Source organism: Babylonia areolata, chromosome 2 (genome assembly GCF_041734735.1).
Source record: "Babylonia areolata isolate BAREFJ2019XMU chromosome 2, ASM4173473v1, whole genome shotgun sequence".
Lineage (NCBI taxonomy): Eukaryota > Metazoa > Mollusca > Gastropoda > Neogastropoda > Buccinidae > Babylonia > Babylonia areolata.
Genome location: NC_134877.1, coordinates 11,833,766 through 11,855,536, shown reverse-complemented (window position 1 = coordinate 11,855,536; position 21,771 = coordinate 11,833,766). Strand labels below are relative to the sequence as shown.

Below are 21,771 nucleotides of genomic sequence, written 5' to 3'. Positions count from 1 at the left end.
CTGTTATGCATGTATGTCTGCATTTTTTTTTACATTTATTTGCTTATTTATCATCATTGTTGTCTTTTATTTATTCATTTTTTTATTTTATTTTATTATTATTATCTTTTTTTATTATTTTATTATATTATTATTTATTTAGTTATTTATATATTTATTTTATTTTTTTGTACGCCTATAGTTGACTTCAAGTTTTTGTGCCTTATACATATTAGTAGTAGTAGTAGTTCTTTTTTTATGTATCAATTATTATCATTTTATTTTATTTTCTCAAGGCCTAACTAAGCGCGTTGGGTTACGCTGCTGGTCAGGCATCTGCTTGGCAGATGTGTAGCGTATATGGATTTGTCAGAATGCAGTGACGCCTCCTTGAGCTACTGAAACTGAAGTCTGTCTGATAGATATCTAATAGATATTTGGGAAGGCCGGCCAAAAGAGAGTTGCAGTAATCCAATCTTGAGAGAACCAGAGAGCATACAAGTGTCTTGGTTGCATCGGTTGAGAGATAGTGGCAGATAGAGCTGATTCTACGCAGTTCCAAATAGGCAACTTTACAGATATTCGAAATGTGGTGTTGGAAGGAAAGAGACTGGTCTAGGATTACACCAAGACTGCAAACAGGAGAAAGTGAAACAGGAGTGCTATTGATCAGAACAGAGTCAGGAAAGGAAGAATGTTGACGAAACTTCTTTGGACAGGTTATCATAAATAAAAATGAAGAAACAAGCAAGACATCCTGAGCTGAAAACTTTTTATTTGTTTTTCATTCACATAACAATCTCTATATGCAAATGAAAGTCACTATAAACAACCTTTCAGACACTTTTTAACATGTGGAAGTAATCTGAGCAGTCTTTCAATAACTGGTGAAGCAAACCTGGCAAGCATTTCATGACCACCAACTTTTTCTTATGAAATAACTGAATTCAGTTAACGCAAAACTTCAAAGATCTTGCATTTCTTAAATGGTAAGTATATGCCTAACATTCCAAACATCTTCATAGCAATTGTTATTGACTAAAAGTTGTTGGACTGTGTTGATGTTTATTTGCATTTTTGTTGTTTCATTTTTCAACCACCACTCTGACCTACTCACAGTTTCATCGGCAAACATATTTTGTGAACATGGACTTTGACTCATCATGAGTGAACCCAAAAACAAAACAAATATATAACAACAATAATCATATTTGACTTTTGTGAAATATCTACATTTTCATAACTCTGGGTTAACTAGATGAATAAGCTAAATGTACCACAGCAATAAAAGCAAATGCAAAAATCTGAATATTCCACAAATATTTCGGAGTTAGGAAAGGATTGAGGATATGAAATAGGTGAAATGAATTCAAATATTCTGGATGATAAACACATACATTCATCACATCATGAAACTATCAACTGTAATCATCACAATACGTAAAGAACCATAAAGAACCAAAAGGCCATCTGACCAAAAAGACCGAAATCCTCTCAACAAATCTATGAAACTTAATATACTGATACGAAACAAAACATATATGTAACTATTCAGCAAATGCTATACTTTTCAAAGACAAAAACTCATAAACTAGATATGGCAGTAACAATTGAAAAAAGAAAATATAATCACATAAGTCAGTTTACAAATGCAACACCCACTCCACACACCATTCAAACGTTTGTTCCCTGAAAACTCCTACCAGCCTAGGTTAATCAAATTCTATTTGCCAATTTATTAGCTCATGACATTCATGCAATGTCACATTCAAGCAAAATTCTATATCAAAATTTATTTTTATCCTTGGAAAGTCGTCTTCTTCTGCGTTCACTCGTATGCACACGAGTGGGCTTTTACGTGTATGACCGTTTTTACCCCACCATGTAGGCAGCCATACTCCGTTTTCGGGGGTGTGCATGCTGGGTATGTTCTTGTTTCCATAACCCACCGAACGCCGACATGGATTACAGGATCTTTAACATGCGTATTTGATCTTCTGCTTGCATACACACACGAAGGCGGTTCAGGCACTAGCAGGTCTGCACATATGTTGACCTGGGAGATCATAAAAATCTCCACCCTTTACCCACCAGGCGCCGTCACCGTGATTCGAACCCGGGACCCTCAGATTGACAGTCCAATGCTTTAACCACTCGGCTATTGTGCCCTTCAGAAAGTCAGTTCTTGGTTGTATCTTAAATGTTTGGCTCAAAGTATTAATGATCTGAATTTTGTGACATGCTGTGAAATACAGCTGGCAAACTGTCAAGATGATAATCAATGAATAGAAACTGAAGACACTTTCAATCTCATGTGTGCAAGAACATGGAGACATACAGTTTGATGAAACCAGATCGTCATACTGTCAATATCACCTAGAGCAGGAATCATAGCTTTCAAATTTTGTATCCTAAATGACACCCTAGTTCTTCTTCTCTTCCTTTGAGTCATCAGATCCTGTACTGCTCTCACTGCTGCCACTGCTGCCGCCACTGCTTCCCTCACGCTCAGACGCCATCTGCAAACCCACAATACACACTTTACAATTTCTGCAACACTGGTTTTCATTGTTCAAGCAAACACTGGCTTTCACTGCTCAACCAAAATCATATATGCATCCAATATGTTCTCTCCTGATCAACAGGTTGCTCATCCATAAAGCCATCAAAGCTTTATCTAACTACAAAAGAACTCAAGAATTTCTACTTGTTCTTTATTCAATCAATTCAAACAAATATATTAATTTCTAATCAACTTCTATTACTAACATGAGAGGGAGAGGAGAGAAAAAATTTGGGGCAGACCTTTAAATTATCAAATGGTTTTGGTTATCCCTATATTCCATGTATTTGGACACTTTCCACAGATTAACTGTGATACTAACCTTCTTGTAAGCCATCTCAAACAGTTTGAGGGACTGCTGCTGCAGATCAGAGGTCTCTTGACGGATCTTCTCAGGGGACTCGTTGTCCTTGTTAGCCAACAGCTGTTTCACCTCGTTCATCTTCTCTCGCAGCTTGTCACACTGCCACACACCAACAATCACATTATGAAACATCTTTTCTACCACCAAATATACAAATTCATAAGCATCAAGGCAACAGAACATGTGGACGTGAAAGCATTCTTTTGAAGGATACCATCTAATCAGTAACACCACATTCTAATGTAAGATGTGTCAATAGAAGGGATGAATGCAGTCATGCTCAGTTCATAATCATCTCCACAGTATACTCAGATGACGAAAAATTAAAGCATCATAGCATGACTTGCATAGCGACCTTTTTCTTATACTTGTCCAGCTGATTCAGTAGCCACTCTAATCTTAACATTAAATACATCTTTGTAAAAAGTAAATATGCAGTCATTTATAGCCAGCCTCTTGCAACAGGAAGCATTTTACATGAATACACAAAGGCACAGCACATATCAACATGTATGTATCGCTATCAGTGTACTGATTTGTCAGCAACCCTTAACATTCAATTGTCAAAACTATATAAAATATCTTATGTGCCACTGGACTGTGTAAATGTATGCTCAAATTTATTTATTTAAAAAAAAAAAGAATCCAACTCTGTGATCTTGAGAAAATAACACATTCATTCAAAATGACCATTACTGACACAAACGTGCAAGAACTGTATCTTGAACTCCAGCACAGAAAAAAAGAAAAGATTTTCCGTAATAAAAATGGCATAAACAATCATCTTTAGTTTCAAGCAATGTGAAAAGTACAAGTGGGTTAATTAAAATGTCAGACTGAGAGAAAAAAATCAAAGACTACCAAAGTTGTTTTTCTCTTGTATCAAATTGCAATACAAACACTTAGAACACATGATAATAATTTAACAATAATACTCCCAAAAAATCAACAACAAAACATTAAGATCTCTGATCTGATCACTTTTGCAAGAAAAACAAAACAAAAAAAAACAACTGCCATAATTAAAAGTACTTTTATTTGTGTATGCACAGGACAGGAATCTGACCCCTGCTGGAGTCTGCACTAATGGGTCATAGTGAAGTATGTGTAGTTAAAAGTACTTTTATATATGTTTGCACGCACTCATCAAATCAATAAATGAAACAATGTTGTCCACCACTCCCCTCCACCCCCCACCCAACATAAAAAGAAAAAAGGGGCAGGATAAGTAGGGGGGGAGGAAGAGATGATGGTTGATGATAAATACAAGGAAATAAATTACTTTAAAAAAAAGAAGAAAACAAAAGAAAGAAAAAACATAGTCATCAAGTCATGCTCAGTGACATATATATCCGCAGTAAATTTTGGATGACGAAAAATAAAAGCATCATTGCATGACTTGAGGAAAGCAGAGCAAAGATTTTTTTCTCTTCTACTTCTCCATTCCATGATTGACCTCTGGCTGATTAACAGGTCACACTCAACTTTATCTCCCTTCACTTCTCTGAGATTGAAAATGTGGCATACCCCATTATCTCATTGAGATTATCAACTACAATCTTTCATTAATGTCAATCTCAGTTATCATTTCCTGTCAGAAGTGCATCACACAAAGGAACAGCACATTCATGAGAGTACTGGCTTCCCAGCAACCCCCACCTGTTCTGGTGTCAGCACTGCCTGATGGTTCATATTGTCATAGAGTGCTATATTCCACCCAAACCATGTACCACATGACTGGGTGAATGTGTAAAGCAGAAATTCTTCTCCAGTTTGTTCTTTCCAAAATCAAACAGTTTGTTCTTTCCAAAATCAAACCAAAACTGTATTAACAAAGAAATAACAGAATTGTCCAAAATCACCTTCTCTATCACCTATGCAAGAATCATCTGAATTATCCAGAGAAAGAATGACTAGATTTTCTGTAATGAAATACATAATAATCTTCAATTCAAAACAATTTAAATATACCTGTGTGTTAATCTGCAGTTAATGTCAGCTGGGGAATTTTTTTTTAATTTTTTTTTTTTTTTAAAACCATTTACGAACTGGAAGTCTCTCTCTCTTGTAATTAAATTACGAACAGGCAATAAAACTAACACTTTGAAGAAATAAGAAAGAAAATACATGATCTGATCCCTTTTGCTTGTAGTCACTAAGATATGCTCAATGCTTGCAGCATACATCAAAACCAATAAATGAAGGAAAATGTTGTCCAAAACCTCTCCCTCAATCACACACACACACAATGACAAAAAAAAGAAAAAAAAAAAAAGAAGAAAGATGAGGAGAGGGAAAAGGGGGCAAGGTTGATGCTGAAAAATAAACAAAACAATACCACACAAAACAAAAGATATATGTAAGTCAAGTCATTGCTCAGTGAAACATTTATCAGCAGCACTATAATCTCTGATGACGAAAAATTGAATCATCATTGCTTGACTTGAGGAAAACTGACATTCTGGCGACATTACAGCTGACTGATTTATGCCTGAGGCACACCCCCACTATGCCCCCTCCCTTACACCCACACCACCCCTACCCTGGTAGGTAGAGACTGACAACATAGCTAGACCTGACTCACCTCATCCTGTGGCAGCTGGTCCTTGAACTCCTCCATCTTGCTTTCTGTGTCATGGATAATGCTGTCCGCCTGGTTCAGCACTTCCACCAGTTCCTGACACACACACACACACAAACGCACAACATGGTCAGTGGTTCTTTTATCGCAGCCAAACTTAAACTATTCCTGTCTTGTTAACACCCATGCTGACAACCAACGAAATTTGGTTCCTCTTCCTTGCTATCCTTTTAGGTTCATTCATGCCCCCAACCCATAAAACCTCCTGCCATCTTTTTTTGTACGACTCTGTACAGCCAAAATGTGAATCAGGAGTGCAAGAAACCGTGTTGCCAAAATGTGACTGATATTCTTGCTTATCTTGTCAATCTGGATGAGGGGGACAAAAATGGAAACAGCAGAGGTCAGGGTAAACTGCAAAGAACATATTCAAGTGAATTTTCAATAAAATCATGATATGATAAATAAAAAAAATTCTGAATCAACTGACAATGAAATCATTCTAAAACATGACAGTAAACATAATATAAATTGTAAGCTGCACCATTAAGGGCTATTGCTCACACTTAACAGATAGAAAAGAAGATTTAACTCTTTCATCCCTGCAGCACGGTTTTCCGGTTTACAGGAATTTCACCCTTCATTCCTGGAGGCTGGAAAACCGTGCAGCAGAGAATTCCCTTTCCTTCCTGCTGCCTGGAAAATCGTTCTCGCGGTATGCGCTTTGAACTTCCCACGAGTCGAGTTATCAGCGTGTGTCATCTATCCTTGACCGGGTCACTAGCGGGGCAGTGTTTATGAGTGGAATGGATGCTAAACACCCCCTTCCTTCTCCCTAGGCTGTGGGAAAGTGGGCGCCACTACATTCTTGCAGATGTGCTGCGTAGACACACAGACACAGAAAAATGGAATGTGTAGAAAGTTCAGATTCTGACCAGTTTTCTGATGAGTTTTACAACGCTCTAACAGATAACGATTTCGATCTATTTCAAATGAATGACGAGGAGAGAGTGCAATTAGCTGCTGCTACAGAAGCAAAGATAGCAGTAGCGGGTGATGAAAAGTTCCAAAAGTAACAAGTGTGAAAATTGTGGTATATACTTGCACAGTAACTGGCATGACTGCTTCAAGGTATATCATACACGTGTCACCTTTGTGTGGCATATTACGTGATGATTGTGACACGGACATGCGTATTTAGAGACAGTACCGTTTCTGAATAGTTTTAGTTCAAGAACTGTGCAGATAATGATCTGATTCTGGTTCTGATTCAGTGTAGTGAAAGGCATATGTTCTCTTTGAGACAAAGTTCAAATCATTCATGTGATAAAGACAACAGCAGTGACAATTGTGACAGTTTTCATGGATACGACTAACAGTGTGGCACTGAGATACATGTGAGGCACTACTCAGTTGAGTACCTGCATGATTTGCAAACTCTGCAATCAAAACACTGTCCTGCATGTAGTACGTACTTGTATGTATTGTGTTTGACTCCAAAGTCACCTGTTTTACACCTGAGTGTCACCAGAGATGTCACCCTATAGTGTCAACAGGGTCTCAGACAACTTCTCACATCAATTCTGTACACAACAGTACATGACAATCTTAGTGTACTGTAATGAGCTGTGTTGCCATAAGCCTCCAAAATAAGTACCCTACTTTATACTTTCTTTCTCTTCTCTAAATCCAGGAATGAAGGGAATATGCGTATGGTAGGGATCTCGGAACAAGGGGCAGTAATGGTTCACAGAAAAATAGGAACGAAAGAGTTAAAAAGAAAGAAAAAAAAAAAAAAAGTTACTTATGTGCCAAAGTTTCAAGGTATCAGCAAACAATGCAGCCCAAAATGATAAGCATTTTATAGAGTAACATCTGGCAACAATCAGAGTAAGAGTATTATCCAAATTTCAACCTTCAGTTCTTTGAAGTATACAATAAGAAAAGCTGCCAGTTTTCCTGACAATGCACAAAAAGTGTAACCTTAACAAAAAGTAACTGAAGAAAAAAAAAAAACTGGCAGTGGGCTGACATGGACATTTTTAAAACATTTCAGAATACATTTAATCCCTGTATGTCAGTCTCATCTCATCTGAGAAGCACAGCAAGACTGAACAACTGAACAACATTCCATTAAATAACCAGTGTCAGTGTGTCATGCTCAGTCAGAAACTGTCAGCAGCAGCTTTTCTGATGAGGAAAAATTGATATAAGCATCATTGCATGACAAACACTGGTTAGTAAAGATAGCACACTGATTCCAAAACATCAAACAAGATCACTTTACCATGTAGCAAGTACCATCATTCGTATCAGTATCTGATACGACCATCTCACCTTCTTTCTCTTATCCTCTTCTGCGTGGGCTTCAGCATTCTTAATCATGTTCTCGATCTCATCCTTGGATAGACCACCTGAGGACTGGATCACAACTGGAACACATCAATCACACGAATTACTTTTGATGACTTATTGCATCAACTTGACTAAGGCTACTATGTGACCTTGAAATCTTTATTTCTGTCATCCGCTTAAATTTTTGTTTTTGTTTTTCAAACTATGCATTCTGCAAATGAAGCGTTAAGTTGAAGAAGGTGCTACACATGTTATCAAGTTCATTCATGTCAGAAAACAATGCATTTTCATTGTTTTTAGAGCAGCAAGAAAAAAAAATTTAAAAGAAAAGTAAGTGCATGTATTCATCTCTGTATGCATATGTCCATCTGTGGGAGTGTGCGCATGCATGGATGTGTGTACACATGTATTATATTAATGCTGTAATGACTTGGAGTGTCTTGGGGCAAAGGGAAGGAGTTGATGATCATGAACATCACAACTACATGTAAACGAATAAACAATGTTTTGTACAAACACCAACAACTCTGTTAACATAAAAATATGACAGAACTGGCCAGGCTCAGTAAAGATAAAATTTCATCAGTATCATTTATGATGACGAAAAATATGTACCATCACAGCATGACCAGACAGCCACATAACATTTGACATATTTAATTAGCTCTCCTTATCATACAAACGGGATCTTGGTTTACCTAAAACACAGTCTCACAAACACACACACACACACACGTGATGATAGAAAACCTACTCTGTTGTTCTTTTCCTGTTCCCTTATCTCTGGCAGACACGTTGACGATACCGTTAGCATCAATGTCAAAGGTCACTTCCACCTGAGGCACACCTCGAGGAGCTGGGGGAATGCCAACCTGACACACAGAGAGAGAGAGAAAAGTTAATCATTTGCTGCATTTTTAACTTCTATAAATTACAATTTACAGCAAACTACTGGATTTTTTTTTCAATTAGGGGACAAAAATAATTAAATATTATCACAAACTTTACGGTTCTTCATACATAATAAAGGAACAAAACCAACAACAACAATAAACAGCAACAAAAAAACACACATAAAATGTGCACAGACTTCTGCGTCACCAATTACCACCTAACCCTGCATGAACTCACCAGCGTGAACTGTCCCAACAGCTTGTTGTCGTTGGCCATCTCACGCTCCCCCTGGAACACTTTGATCTCCACCTGTGTCTGGCCATCTGCTGCTGTGGAGAACACCTGGGACTTCTTGGTGGGGATGGTGGTATTGCGGTTGATCAGCTTGGTGAACACACCGCCCAGGGTTTCGATACCCAGTGACAATGGTGTCACGTCCAGCAGCAACACATCCGTCACATCCCCAGCCAACACTCCTCCCTACAACAGGCAGTGTGTGTGTGTGTGTGTGTGTGTGTGTGTGTGTGTTAATAAGCATGGTTCACTTCCCTGTCTACCTTACCTAATGTGATTTGAGAAAACAATTTGCAGGAATCTGACTCCCTGCCAGAGTCTGCACTGGTGGGTCACGGTAAAGTATGTGCAGTTAAATTTGGATATCTATCAGTAAAAAATTAAATACATTTTTGAGATGTTATCAGCACAACCAGTCTTATTTTATTAGCTTTTATTACTGAAAATTAAATGCTTGAATCACTGTTAATCATCTGATTATTTAAACATACAATACAAAGATGATAAATTTCAAAATCCATTTACATAAATCACATGTCGGTGTACTTCAATGAATTTGGTTCCAAAATGAAGAGATTCACATAAAATGATAAAATGCACCATGATTTCAGCAGCAACTAAAAAATAAATAAATATAAAAAAAAAAGAAAACAAAACAAAACAAAACAAAATAACCATATTTTCATGCACAACAAGTATCAATCAAACACATCTACAGCTGATCAAAGCTAACACTACCACACGATACAGAAAGCCACACTGCACCTGGATAGCAGCACCAATGGCCACAGCCTCATCAGGGTTGACAGACTTGCTGGGGGACCGGCCAAACAGGTCCTGCACTGTTGTCTGCACCTGTTGGCAACCAGTTTAGAGATATCTTATTCATTTAAGCCAACAGTCAAACAAGCATGTAACAAACTTTGCAACAAAAGCATGAATGAACATGGTCCTTTCAATGACTCTCTCTTCAAACCTTTTGTCTGAAGCTCAACTTTTCTCAACATTTTCTGTCATTTCATTTTAGATCAAACCAGTCTTCAACATAAATTTGATGTGATCAAGACTTTTTTGGTGTTCCAATCTATTTGTTACAAGCCAAACTGTGATCTTTTCATTCTGAAAATTAAGCCAAACACCAACAGAGAGAGAGAGAGAGAGAGAGAGAGAGAGAGAGAGAGAAATTGAGCTCGAACACAAAAAGTTTTATCAGTATTAGGCCATGGCCCCTTCTGAAGGGGGTACAGTAAATAGGAATATTAACAATTCACATGAATTTGCAGAATGGCTTATTGAAATAGCATGAAATACAAAATGAAAGCGCATTGTAAACAGTTTTTAATTCAGCTAAGCATTATGGCCTGTAAAAACACAAAAACGAGAGAGACAGAGAGAGAGAGGGGGTGGGGGGGGGGGGGGGGGGGGCTTACCCTGGGCATTCTGCTCATTCCCCCAACCAGGATCACTTCGCCAATGTCAGATTTTTTCACTTCCGCATCCTGCAGTGCCTTCTGACAGGGCCCCACTGTCCGCTTCACTAGTGGGTCAACAATGGACTCAAACTTGGAGCGCGTCAATTTGAGGTTCATGTGCTTGGGACCAGAGGCATCCATTGTCAGGTAGGGCAAGTTGATGTCTGTCTGCAACATAAAAGTTTGTGTCAGCAACTGTTTTTCCATCAATATCTACATCATATCCGTACTGGTGAAAGGAAAAACTTCAGGGGCTGTATGAGTGAGTGCACGCATGTATACGCGTGCATGCAAGCATGGGAGTGGAGGGAATTTTGCCAGAAATTTTTTACTTTTTTTTTTCTCTTCAGACAGATGCCATAAACACTCATCAACGAAATTTTTAAAGTTCCTTGCTACAACATTTTAAAATAATATCTTTTGACAAGAATGTGTCAAAAAGTAGCCCATCAATTCTATAAAACAGAGTAAAAGAAAGAAAAATCATCTGTAATGAATGTACTTTACCTGTAAGGATGATGACAATTCAATTTTTGCTTTTTCTGCAGCTTCTCGTAATCGCTGCATTGCCATTGGGTCTTTGGTGATGTCCAGTCCTTGCTGAATAACAAAGAATCAAAATCATATGACTTACAGTAACACTTATATGATCCAAATTTTAAGCACAGACTTCAAGATTAAGCCAGTCTACTTGCCATTTTTAGCTGCACCAATTAATTTTTTATTCTGAAAACATGAAACCCTTGTGCAACTTCAGGGTATCACTTCTAATGGTTCATTAATCCCTAGGCTGCCTATATGACAAGATAACTCGTCATGGCAAGCATGTATACTTCGCTGTCACAATGACGAGATAACTCGTCATCGAAATATTCAGACTTTTCCCTGGTTTGCATTCACTTTGTTGACAAAAATAGTGGTAGCTTTAGCCTGGGGAATCTTTCTAGATTCTATTCATAGGCAGAAACCCCGTCTATGTCATAAAGCAGTCCTTTATTTGAACGTTTTGGTTGGGTCACTGTCCCAGTGTTTGCCTGGCTCCTCTCCTTGCTCACTCAACAAAATGTCAGACTGACGCCGTGCTCAAGACATGCGATCGTGACGAACTAAATCAACCAAGATTTCTTTTTTTAGCTGATGCTCAGAAAAACTGAAGCGTAAATTCGAAGAAGACAGTGATGAACATTTATAGGACGATTTGATAGAAAATAAAGGGAGCAATCAAGAGAGTGGCCAAGATGCGACTATCAGTGAGTGATGCCGGCTGTACAGATGTTAGCAGATGACAGAACATGACCGAATTATTCGCAGGGCACAGTGTGAGCGATATTCTCGGCACTCAACCAACGCGTTGTTCTAGTATGATTTTGTGTTTGCAGATATCCATTTGTCCAGAAAATATATTCTTTTGTGCAAATTACCCGACTAATGCTTGTAATGAACAAGTTGAAAATGTGACAAAAAACAAAACACTGATTTCAAAACAACAGCATGTCACTAAAAATATATAAAATGGGAAAACAGCATGTGTTTTGTATTCTTTATTTATTTACCTTTAAGAAAATATATACTTTTATGGGTCTTTCTCCAATAACTAAGAGCACAGAATTTTTGGAAAATTTACACCTGTTTTTTGTGGAAAAAACCCTGGCAAATAGATTTCACTTAAATTTTATTTTCCTGGCAGCGAAAGAGTTAACAATGTTTGAGTTTCCAGAAACCTACACCAGTGCTTGCTAATATTAACAGTGCAGCAACAGTTCAAGTACACTCTCTGGTGAGTGACCACAAAACTGAGTATAAAAATAAATAACTCTTTTAAAACTACTCGCTAAGAATGAACACAGGTGTGGGAAGATTATTTGAAATCTGAAAGCGTAATACCATCAAAGCAATATAAAAATGACAGGGAACTAACTAGACTTGTACATTTATAAAATGTCTTTAACACTCACTTGTGCTTTGCGCTTTATCCAGTAAAGGAATCATGAGCAGAAAAAAAAGAAGAGATTTATAAAATCATTGAAAAGTGCTCTGTATTAAATATGATACATAAAATATGCTTGGGAGAAAAAAAAAAAAAAAATAAAGAGACATGCCAGCAGGATTGAACCAGACATGTTCAGTTCCGAAGCAAGCAGACTAATCCCCACTGTTGCGGCGCATCTGATGTCATTTGACTAAATTTAATATTTAAAGCAAATGTTGATGTTTTCTTCTTCATGCAATAAATAGATGTGATTGTAGTGGATGTAAGAGCACCGTTTAAATATGGTTTTTTGTATGTTTTATAATATCTTGATTATTCTTCTATTTCAGTGGTACAGGAGACTTTGCCATCCCTTCAAGCACACCACAACATATGGTAGATCTCTAGATCTGCATGAGCCAGTCGAGGCCGACAAGCTGAAAGAAACGATCGAATCAATTTTTCTTTTATGTTCATTTCAGTTAATTCAGAGTCCACTTTAGAACATTTCTATGCAGTAAACATGCGGATGGCGTAGTTAGTATCACTTGTGTGTTCTGTCCAGAATTTGTATTTCTTTCCTTTTAACTGTGAACAAGAAAAACGAGGTCATGTCATCTTCGAATACAACCTACCTTCTAGTAGGCCTAACTCACTGGGAAGCAGTTTTTAGAACTTTCGGATTTCGGAACGAACCTCAACAAAACAAAACCATTAATGATTCAGAAAAATGGCTTAATTCGGGAGACTTACAACCTGTTATTGGTATAACTGTGAAGATTTTTTTCATACTATGTTTTAGTCAAATTTGGTTTTGGCAGACAAAGTATTTCCAGAAAAAATGGCTATGTTAAAGTTTACCACGCACACACACACACACACAACTGAACACCAGGTTAAAGCAGACTCATTTTGTTTACACAAGTGTGTCAATGACAGGGAACTAAATAGGTACATTTATAAAATGTCTCCTAATCCACCATCGTATACTTCATCACCAACCTCTTTCTTGAACTCTGTTGCCAGAAAGTTGACCATGTAGTTGTCAAAATCCTCTCCTCCAAGGAAGGTGTCTCCATTTGTGGACTTGACCTCAAACACACCTTTCTGGATCTCCAGGATGGAAATGTCAAATGTTCCACCTCCTAAGTCAAACACAGCTATACTGAAACACACACATGAAAACAGGAACCACTCTCATTTCAAGATAAGTTTCTGATGGGCTCCACAGTCAAGTGGTTAAAGCACTGAACTTTCAATATGAGGGTCCCAGGTTTGAATCCCGGTTACGGTGCTTTGTTGGTATAAGGGTGGAAATTTTTCTTACAATCTCACAGGTCAACAGATGTGCAGACCTGCTAGTGCCTGAACCCCCTTTGAGTGCATGTGCATGCAGAAGATCAAATATGTACAATAAAAATCCCATAATCCATGCCAGTGTTCAGAGTGTAATGGAAATAAAAACGTAACCGGCATGCACCTCCCCACCCCTGAAAAATGGAGTATGACTGCCTAGCATGTCGGGGATAAAAACAGTACCCACTAGTGTATGCGAGAGAACATGGGAGTTGCAGTCCATGAACAAAGAAAAAAAAGTAGTTTAAAAAAAAAATTTCAACATTAATTATTTCCACAGTAATGCAGGCTTCTTTTATTCAAAGCAAAGAAAGGAACATATACAATAACAAAAATAGCACATTTTCGTAATGCGCAGGCTGTAATCTGAACCTAACTCAAAATGTGTACAAACTGATTGAAATTCAAAATAATATTTGAGATGGATAGTATATTAATACCACTCTTCAAAATCCAAGCGCAAATATCCACATCCAAGTAAATATGAATGTTTCAATTTAAAAAATGAGCAGTAGTCTTGGGGAAACTTCTATCATGGCTCCTTATTTCGTAACAATTCTTTTGGCAATCACATCATTTTCAGTCATAATATCCTGAAACAGACAGCACTATATACATAACCCACAGCTCAACTAACCAAATTAAAAGACCATGAAGATAATGTGAAAATGTGCCCTACACTTTGTCTTCAGACTTGTCCATGCCGTAAGCCAAGGCTGCAGCTGTGGGCTCATTGATCACACGCAGAACATTCAAACCAGCAATCTGGCCAGCGTCTTTTGTAGCCTGCAAACCACACAACACAGTCCATGACACTCATCATTGCAAAACCCCATGGTTATCATGAAAATCACCTGAAAAGGCAGCAGAAACTGAAAACTGTTTTCATTTCATCACATCATGTTGATGAGATATAAACTGTTAACTGACTTGAGTTTGTTTAAAACAACTTTTGTTATATATATATACATGTATCACTTTAATCACAGTGTTAAGAATCATGCGAGAAAAAAAATCTACGGACATATAAAGCTCTCTGAACTTTTTTCACGTAATGATATACAGACAAATCAAACTTTATAATCTTGACATTAAAAACTATATTTGCTATAGGCATCATACATCATTTTCAACCAAGAACTGAACAGATCTGACTAGAGAAAGGAACAATAGCTGACACAGAGAAATAAGAAGAAACTGACCAACCTGTCTCTGAGAGTCATTAAAGTATGCAGGAACTGTCACCACAGCATTCTTAACTTTCGTCCCAAGGTAATTCTCTGTGTAAGGACAATTAATAATATTCAGTCTTTACCACAAGTTTAAACCAGAGTTTCTTCATTTCTTTCATATATATTTCTCCATATTATATATAGATAGATAGAGAGACAGACAGACAGACAGTGAAAGAGTGAGAAAAAAAGGAGAGAGACAGAGAGAGAAGACAGTAGGTGAGGGAGAAATGGTAAGGTCTGTGCGACTAGCATTTTGTTTTTCTTTACATTAACATCCTTTCATTTAAGTGATATTTGACATGTAGCAGTTGTGTGGTCTTGCATGTGTGGCCAAGGTATGGGAGGGCAGAAACAGATCGAGTCCAGACTCAACTGACAAATTTAGAAATCATTTTGACATCACCACCCCTCCTCTCTATTCCTTCAACCCATGATGTGCAAGCTCTCTCTCTCACACACACACACACACACAGAGTCACATAAAGAATGGAAAGCCCAAGGGGTGACATTCTCTCTTGTTCGGGCATTTAAGCTGATTGGTCCACTGCTGTTTCAATGTAAACACATATATATGTGTTTAGCTGAGCATCATCACCTGAGACCAAGGTTAATAGTGAATGCCCTGGCCTCTTGATCAATAGTTCTAAAGCATCTTGGTAATGTTACACCAGAAAAACATGTGACCATGCCATCTAATCGAAAATAAAATCACCCGAACCATTTGTGAGTAGGAGTAACATTGGAACAAACTGCGATCAAATGGAACAAAACAGGGCAAAATTGTAACAGCTGGCATCTCTGGATGTGTCACAGTGATCATTGCAGGTCAGCTGTCATAACTGACTAATTAGTCGGTGCTGACATGACTGTGCTCTCAAAAAAAAAAAAAAATTCTGTGTATACTTGTATTTTGTAAAACTGCAGCCTTCTGTTTATCTAAAACACGCTTATCTTACCAATCTGCTCAAGACTTTTGAATACCTGCCATAAATAAACAAGTAACTGGAGATAACAAACCTGCTGTTTCTTTCATCTTCATGAGCACAAAAGCTCCCACTTGGCTGGGCGAGTACATTTTCCCCTGTGCTTCTACCCAGGCATCACCATTGGAAGCCTTCACAATTTTGTATGAAACAGTCTTCCTATAAACAGATATACAGTGCAAATATAATCAGTCCTGTAAACATACAGCAAATAATATAAACAGTCATTCATGCTACAACGGTGTTTATAATGCAAAACCAAAACAAAACAGTTTCTGGAGCTTATAAAAGCCCAAAACATAAGACAGGAGAGAACGTTTTAAGAAACAACTAAAAAAAAACTTTAACTCAAGAGTCTGAAGAAAAAAAGAAAAGAAAAAAAAAAGAAGTCAGAAACCAGACCAAGCACACATGCTAGTTTGTCAGCTAGCAATGGCTTGACTCAGCCAGTATTACACTAACTGGCTAAGCACTTCTTTTACAAAACAAAGGTTCACCACTTCAACAGAACTTGTTTCTTTTTAATGTTCAACATACATTATTCATTGTAACGGCATTAAACTTTCTTTTTTTAAAATTTTTTTATGGAGGGAAATGGAAACACTGTTTCCCCCCCACAACTACAAGAACACTTACATGTCTTTCTGAACTTCAGGATCTTCAAATCGCCGGCCAATCAGACGCTTTGTAGCTGATAATGTGTTGTCCGCATTTGTGACGGCTTGACGCTTAGCAGGCATACCACTGATGCGTTCCCCATCTTTGGTGAAAGCAATGACTGATGGTGTGGTTCGAGAGCCCTCAGAATTCTCCAAGACTTTAGCCTGCTTGCCTTCCATCACTGCTACACAGGAGTTGGTGGTACCCAGATCTATGCCAATCACATGTCCCTTCACTTTGTCTGACCTGCAATATCACACACATCAGGCACAAGGATTACGCAACAGTCAACAGCCCAGATACTTGGTACACTGGAAATACACACAAGGTCAAAGATAAGCTCAGCTGTACTTGAGTTAGTATCCTTTACCAAGTTACAATTTATGATTTTCTACTGGTCTGGATAACAAATAAACAACAGAAATGATCTTTAATGTAAAATCTTTATCAGTTTATGATTCACTTGAAAAGTAATCATTACGTTATGCTATAACAAGTATACTGATTTATCATTAACTGTTGAAACTGTCTGGTGTAATATCTGGCTGATTAAAATTCAATCAGAAGCATTTAAACTCTGAGCAGCGCATATGTCTTTCTTATACACCTGTCTTACAAATCTCAAGACAGTTTCAAGTACACTGATTATAGTTACAACTACACAGATGAAGAAAAAGTAATGCAAAATAAGCTGTCCAGCATGAATAATGTAATGCAGAAAAAAACCCTATTATTAATTTACTGATTAATTACAAAAAATATTCATACATAATCATTAATTAAAAAACAACAAATAGACTGAAACCAAAAAATACACTTGATTAGTTGATAATGATATTCTTCATTAACTGGTTCAAAGTTTTTGTGAAAACTTTATTTTTTCGTTCAGAAATAAACCATACCGAAATCTCTTCTGAACCCAGCTTCTTCTCAAGATGGATCCAATGATTGTCACCTGGAAAAAAAAAAAAGATAAATGAAATAAATAAAAAGAATCATCATCCATAGTAAAAACAAGAAAAGAAAAAAGAAGAAAGGAGGTTATTTTGCATGAGGACATTTAATCAATTAATGATTTTTTTTTTCTTTGTACACTGTAACAAATGATCCTTACCTAGCTTTTGAAAAAAAATTATGCTCTGAATTTAACCACTCTTTGTTAGTGACACTTATTCTATGAAAAATGAATGAAACCCCCAAGCTGCTACATTTTCATTCCTCATGCAATTTTGTGACCTGGAACTTTGACCCTTAAACTGGGTTCATGTCAACTTGACAACCACCTCCAAGTTTTGATGAAGATTGGATTCAAAATCAAAACCCTGTGAATTTATTTTTCAAGCCTTTCCTTCCAATATCATATTCATAATTTATATGCCATGCTATTACCGTGAACTCTGATCCCTGATCTTGCATTTCAAATAATGGCCAGTCACCATATCAAGTCTGATTAAAACTGAATAACGGACATGTCTATCATGCCTTTTCTATTTTGCCAACTGATAACCTTGACTTCATATTCTCCTAACCAAATCATTGTAAAGGGGATAACAACATTAGTTGCATCATTGCAGAAGCACAGAAAGAGATGACTATTGCATTGTATCATAATGCTCTTTATTGAAATTAATCACAACAGATTTCTCCGTGTGAAATCTGCCGTCCCAAGTGAGAGCTTGTTGCTATAGTGAGTGCCACCCATTTTTGTGGGCTTATTTCTGTCTGCAAGTGTATTTGTTTTCCTATCACTGTGGACTTTTCTGCAGAATTTTGCCAGGGACAATCCTTTTGTTGCCACTGATCTATTTATCTATATATAAGTGCATGTTGCCCACAAGATCTTGATTTACTGTTTCATCAGAATGGCAAGTGTCCAGACCACCACTCAGGCCGTCAGGGACTAGTAGAGAGGGAGATACTAATCAGTTCTAGGCGGATGCATTACCTCTTGACCACAAACTTAAAAAACAAATATACAGGTATAAAAGATTTTATTTGCTGTTGTCCCTAGTTTGCATCAGTTTGACATGGTACAGTATATGACACCAAAATGTTGGTTAACATTCAAGTGAAAATTTGCCTGAGCACTCTTCTTGTTAAAATAAAGTTATGAAAAGATTGTAAGTCATGTGAATTGATTACCTATACTGAAACTGGTAACAGAATGATACAATTCGTACTTATTGGATGAGACAGTGGGGTTATTTTGAGACAGTGGGGTTATTTTTTTGGCTGCACAATAATCCTTTACAATGGCATTGATTGCTGTGATATTTAATTTTGAACTATTGAAGTAACTTTGTGCACAAAACTGGTGTTGACCTATTGTCAGTACTGGCATTCTCACTTAATACAACCATTCATTCACCAAGAGTCAGAAGTTTGTGGCTTCTATTTCAACTTCCAAGTTACTTCGTCTTCGGATTCTTTTTTAAACACGTGACCATGCTCCGAAACGGCAAGCGACGACTCTGCAAATATGATACACTGAATTTCATAACCCGTCCTTGATAATAATAAACAAAACTACAGAATACTATAATCGGAAGCATCATTCTCGGCTGTCATTCACTGAATTTCTTTCTGATGAAACCGCTGTGGCTGAGCCGGTCAAGGTCTAGATCAACAGCACACTGACAGTTCAGAACGCTAGTTTTCAAGGGCGCAAGATTTCATGCACACAAATACTCACATTTTTCGGTACTGTCGCCATTCTGTATATCTTCTGCGTAGACTTGAAGTTAAAAAAGGCTTAAGCAATAATGCAGCTGACTTAATTCACCCGATATCGAAGTTTTTCTATTTGTACGGCGTCGAAATGCAGACGATGTCCTACTGCACGTGTGATATAAGGTCTGGGAAATACTCTTCTGCGCTTGCGTCAGACGTAATTTCCGGTACCTGAAACCAAACTGTCACCTTCCAGAAGGTGCTTCCGGATTCTGTATGGTGCATTAAAAAATTGATTAGTGTGGAAAGTGTCACATTTTCTTGACCACAGTCGCTTTGCTACATCGTCAAAACAAATAGGGAGGGCAATAAAAGACTATGATGCAGAGTCAATAAACATAAATGTCTTCCTCGTGCATGATGCAAGCACGCTCGCAGTCAACGCGATTGATTTGCAGCCGCAGGGAGGGATCTGCAACCAAAAGAACAGAAAAAAAAACATACTTTATTTTCCCCAAATGAAATCTGTTAAATTCACAACTGCTCAACTTTAACATATATGTAGTTTTAACGTTTCATAATCATTTCCCTAACAAAACAATAACCTTGACTGAAGGTCAGTATGATGCAATATATTAGGGGTCGCCACAGTGTACCGTTAGCGCTCGCCAAATGTTTTTCAAAAAGTTACAAAATGAATCATTTTAGGCTCCATAACGCTTATAAAACATGAATTTAATGCAACAGGTCTTTCAGGAGGAATGACTGAAAACGTGGATGGATGACAAGTTTGTAATATTTTCTCATTAACCGTGCAACTCAAAAACTATGTATATAAAAATAGTCAAACCGATCGAGATAAATCAAAATGTACATGGGGATTGAAAATTTATGTGCACTAAAGTTATGTGTGCACATGAATGTGCATGATCGTAAAATCTGTTATCTGTCCATCAACCCATGTACCTCTCACGTGTGCGCACAAAACAACACACACACTTGTACAAACACAAAAAGAAAAAAAAAAGATGTGGATGTGTGAAAATATGACACAGATTGATAGAACTGGAAGTTTGTGTAATGTATTCTTTGGTTATGTAAACCTAGTAATAGTTCTATGTTTTTCATTGTTGTGAATTATTTTCCCTGTGTGTGTGTGTGTGTGTGTGTGTGTTTTCTTTCTTTCCTTCTTTCTTCAGTTTCTTTAGTTTAACGTCTTTTATATTAGACAGGAGGAGGATGGGGGTAGTACATGTGTGTGCGCTTGGGGGTGGGGGGGTGGCGCAATGGGAGGAGGTGTTGGGATGACTGATAAAGTAAAAGATACATAAAAAGTGGCAGAGGTTACAACAGGAAGAGCTACAAAAGGTTGAACTAATTGAGAGTATTATATAACTATTTCAAACATTCCTGTAGTGTAGCAGGATTAATTAAGCGTAATCATTATAACAAAAACATGATCAATCAAAGGTAGATACCACTGGACTTTGATTCAAATATTCTCTGATTTGTCTCAGTAATGAATAATTACTCAAAATATTATCCAAGGACAAATATGTGATCATTGGAAACTGGTCAGTGAGTTTTTGAAAGACCAGTTGTTTTGTTCTAGGACACTTAACAAGTATGTGATAGGCATTGACTTCTTTACCCCATAAACACTGTATGTTGTTGCAATATTTTGTATGAAGGGTATTCAAACAAAACTGATAAATTAGATTTATAATTGGTCTTGACTGGGAGACAGAAATTATTCAAGAAAGCCTTGGGGTTGCTTGCTGTAATTGCCTTTATACGGTGATGGTAATATTGGCAGTCGGAATCTTTTAACCCATTTCTAAGCCGAATACAGGAAACCTTTTCAGTATCAGTAGCTCAAGGAGGCGTCACTGCATTCGGTCAAATCCATATAATTTTATGCTACACCACATCTGCCAAGCAGATGCCTGACCAGCAGCGCTTTGTCAGACCTTGAGAAAAAAAAAGAGAACAACAAAAAATAAAATAAAATAGAATAATTTTTTTTAAAAAGAAGAAACAAACAAAATAACAAATAAATAAATAAAAATAAAAAATACATCTAAAACACTTTTGTAAATCTAGTGGTATACTGAGAAAGACTGAGCCTTCTCAATTGCGAGCTGCCTTTCTGGCAGCCTGATCTGGCCGTTCATTTGAAGGAATCCCACAGTGCAAAGGCACCCAAATGAAAGTTACACAAGTGCCTTTGATTGACAAAAAATGTCTAATGTGTTTTATTATGGTTCTTATCTCAAGATGTGTGTGTGTGTGTGTGTGTGTGAGCACTCAGTGGCACATGCAAATGTTTAAACCAAAACATGAGTGAGACATAGGGACACTACACAAATGAGAAGAGACTTAACAAAGACATGCAG

General features: G+C 37.3%; 1 protein-coding gene across 1 annotated transcript; it reads right to left on the bottom strand.

Moving 5' to 3' along the window:
- Positions 1-736: 736 nt before the first annotated feature.
- LOC143297755 (stress-70 protein, mitochondrial-like) lies at positions 737-19,577 on the bottom strand. The gene is made up of 16 exons (XM_076610220.1): positions 19,398-19,577; positions 17,608-17,660; positions 16,682-16,951; positions 16,080-16,204; positions 15,034-15,107; positions 14,507-14,613; positions 13,474-13,636; positions 11,010-11,102; positions 10,461-10,670; positions 9,796-9,885; positions 8,974-9,216; positions 8,597-8,714; positions 7,825-7,919; positions 5,491-5,583; positions 2,865-3,005; positions 737-2,498 (listed from the first exon to the last, which is right to left on the bottom strand). Exons 1-16 carry the CDS (start codon positions 19,416-19,418, stop codon positions 2,403-2,405), a joined length of 1,992 nt encoding a protein of 663 aa, XP_076466335.1. The 5' UTR covers positions 19,419-19,577; the 3' UTR covers positions 737-2,402.
- Positions 19,578-21,771: the final 2,194 nt, after the last annotated feature.

Bases quoted from the DNA above. Each gene is read 5' to 3' on its own strand.
- LOC143297755 (XM_076610220.1), bottom strand. From the start codon at position 19,418: ATGGCGACAGTACCGAAAAAT. The intron at 9,886-10,460 runs GTAAGCCCCCCC...GGTTGCCAACAG, and splicing joins GAATGAGCAGAATGCCCAGG to GTGCAGACAACAGTGCAGGA. The intron at 8,715-8,973 runs GTGAGTTCATGC...TCTGTGTGTCAG, and splicing joins TGTTGGGACAGTTCACGCTG to GTTGGCATTCCCCCAGCTCC.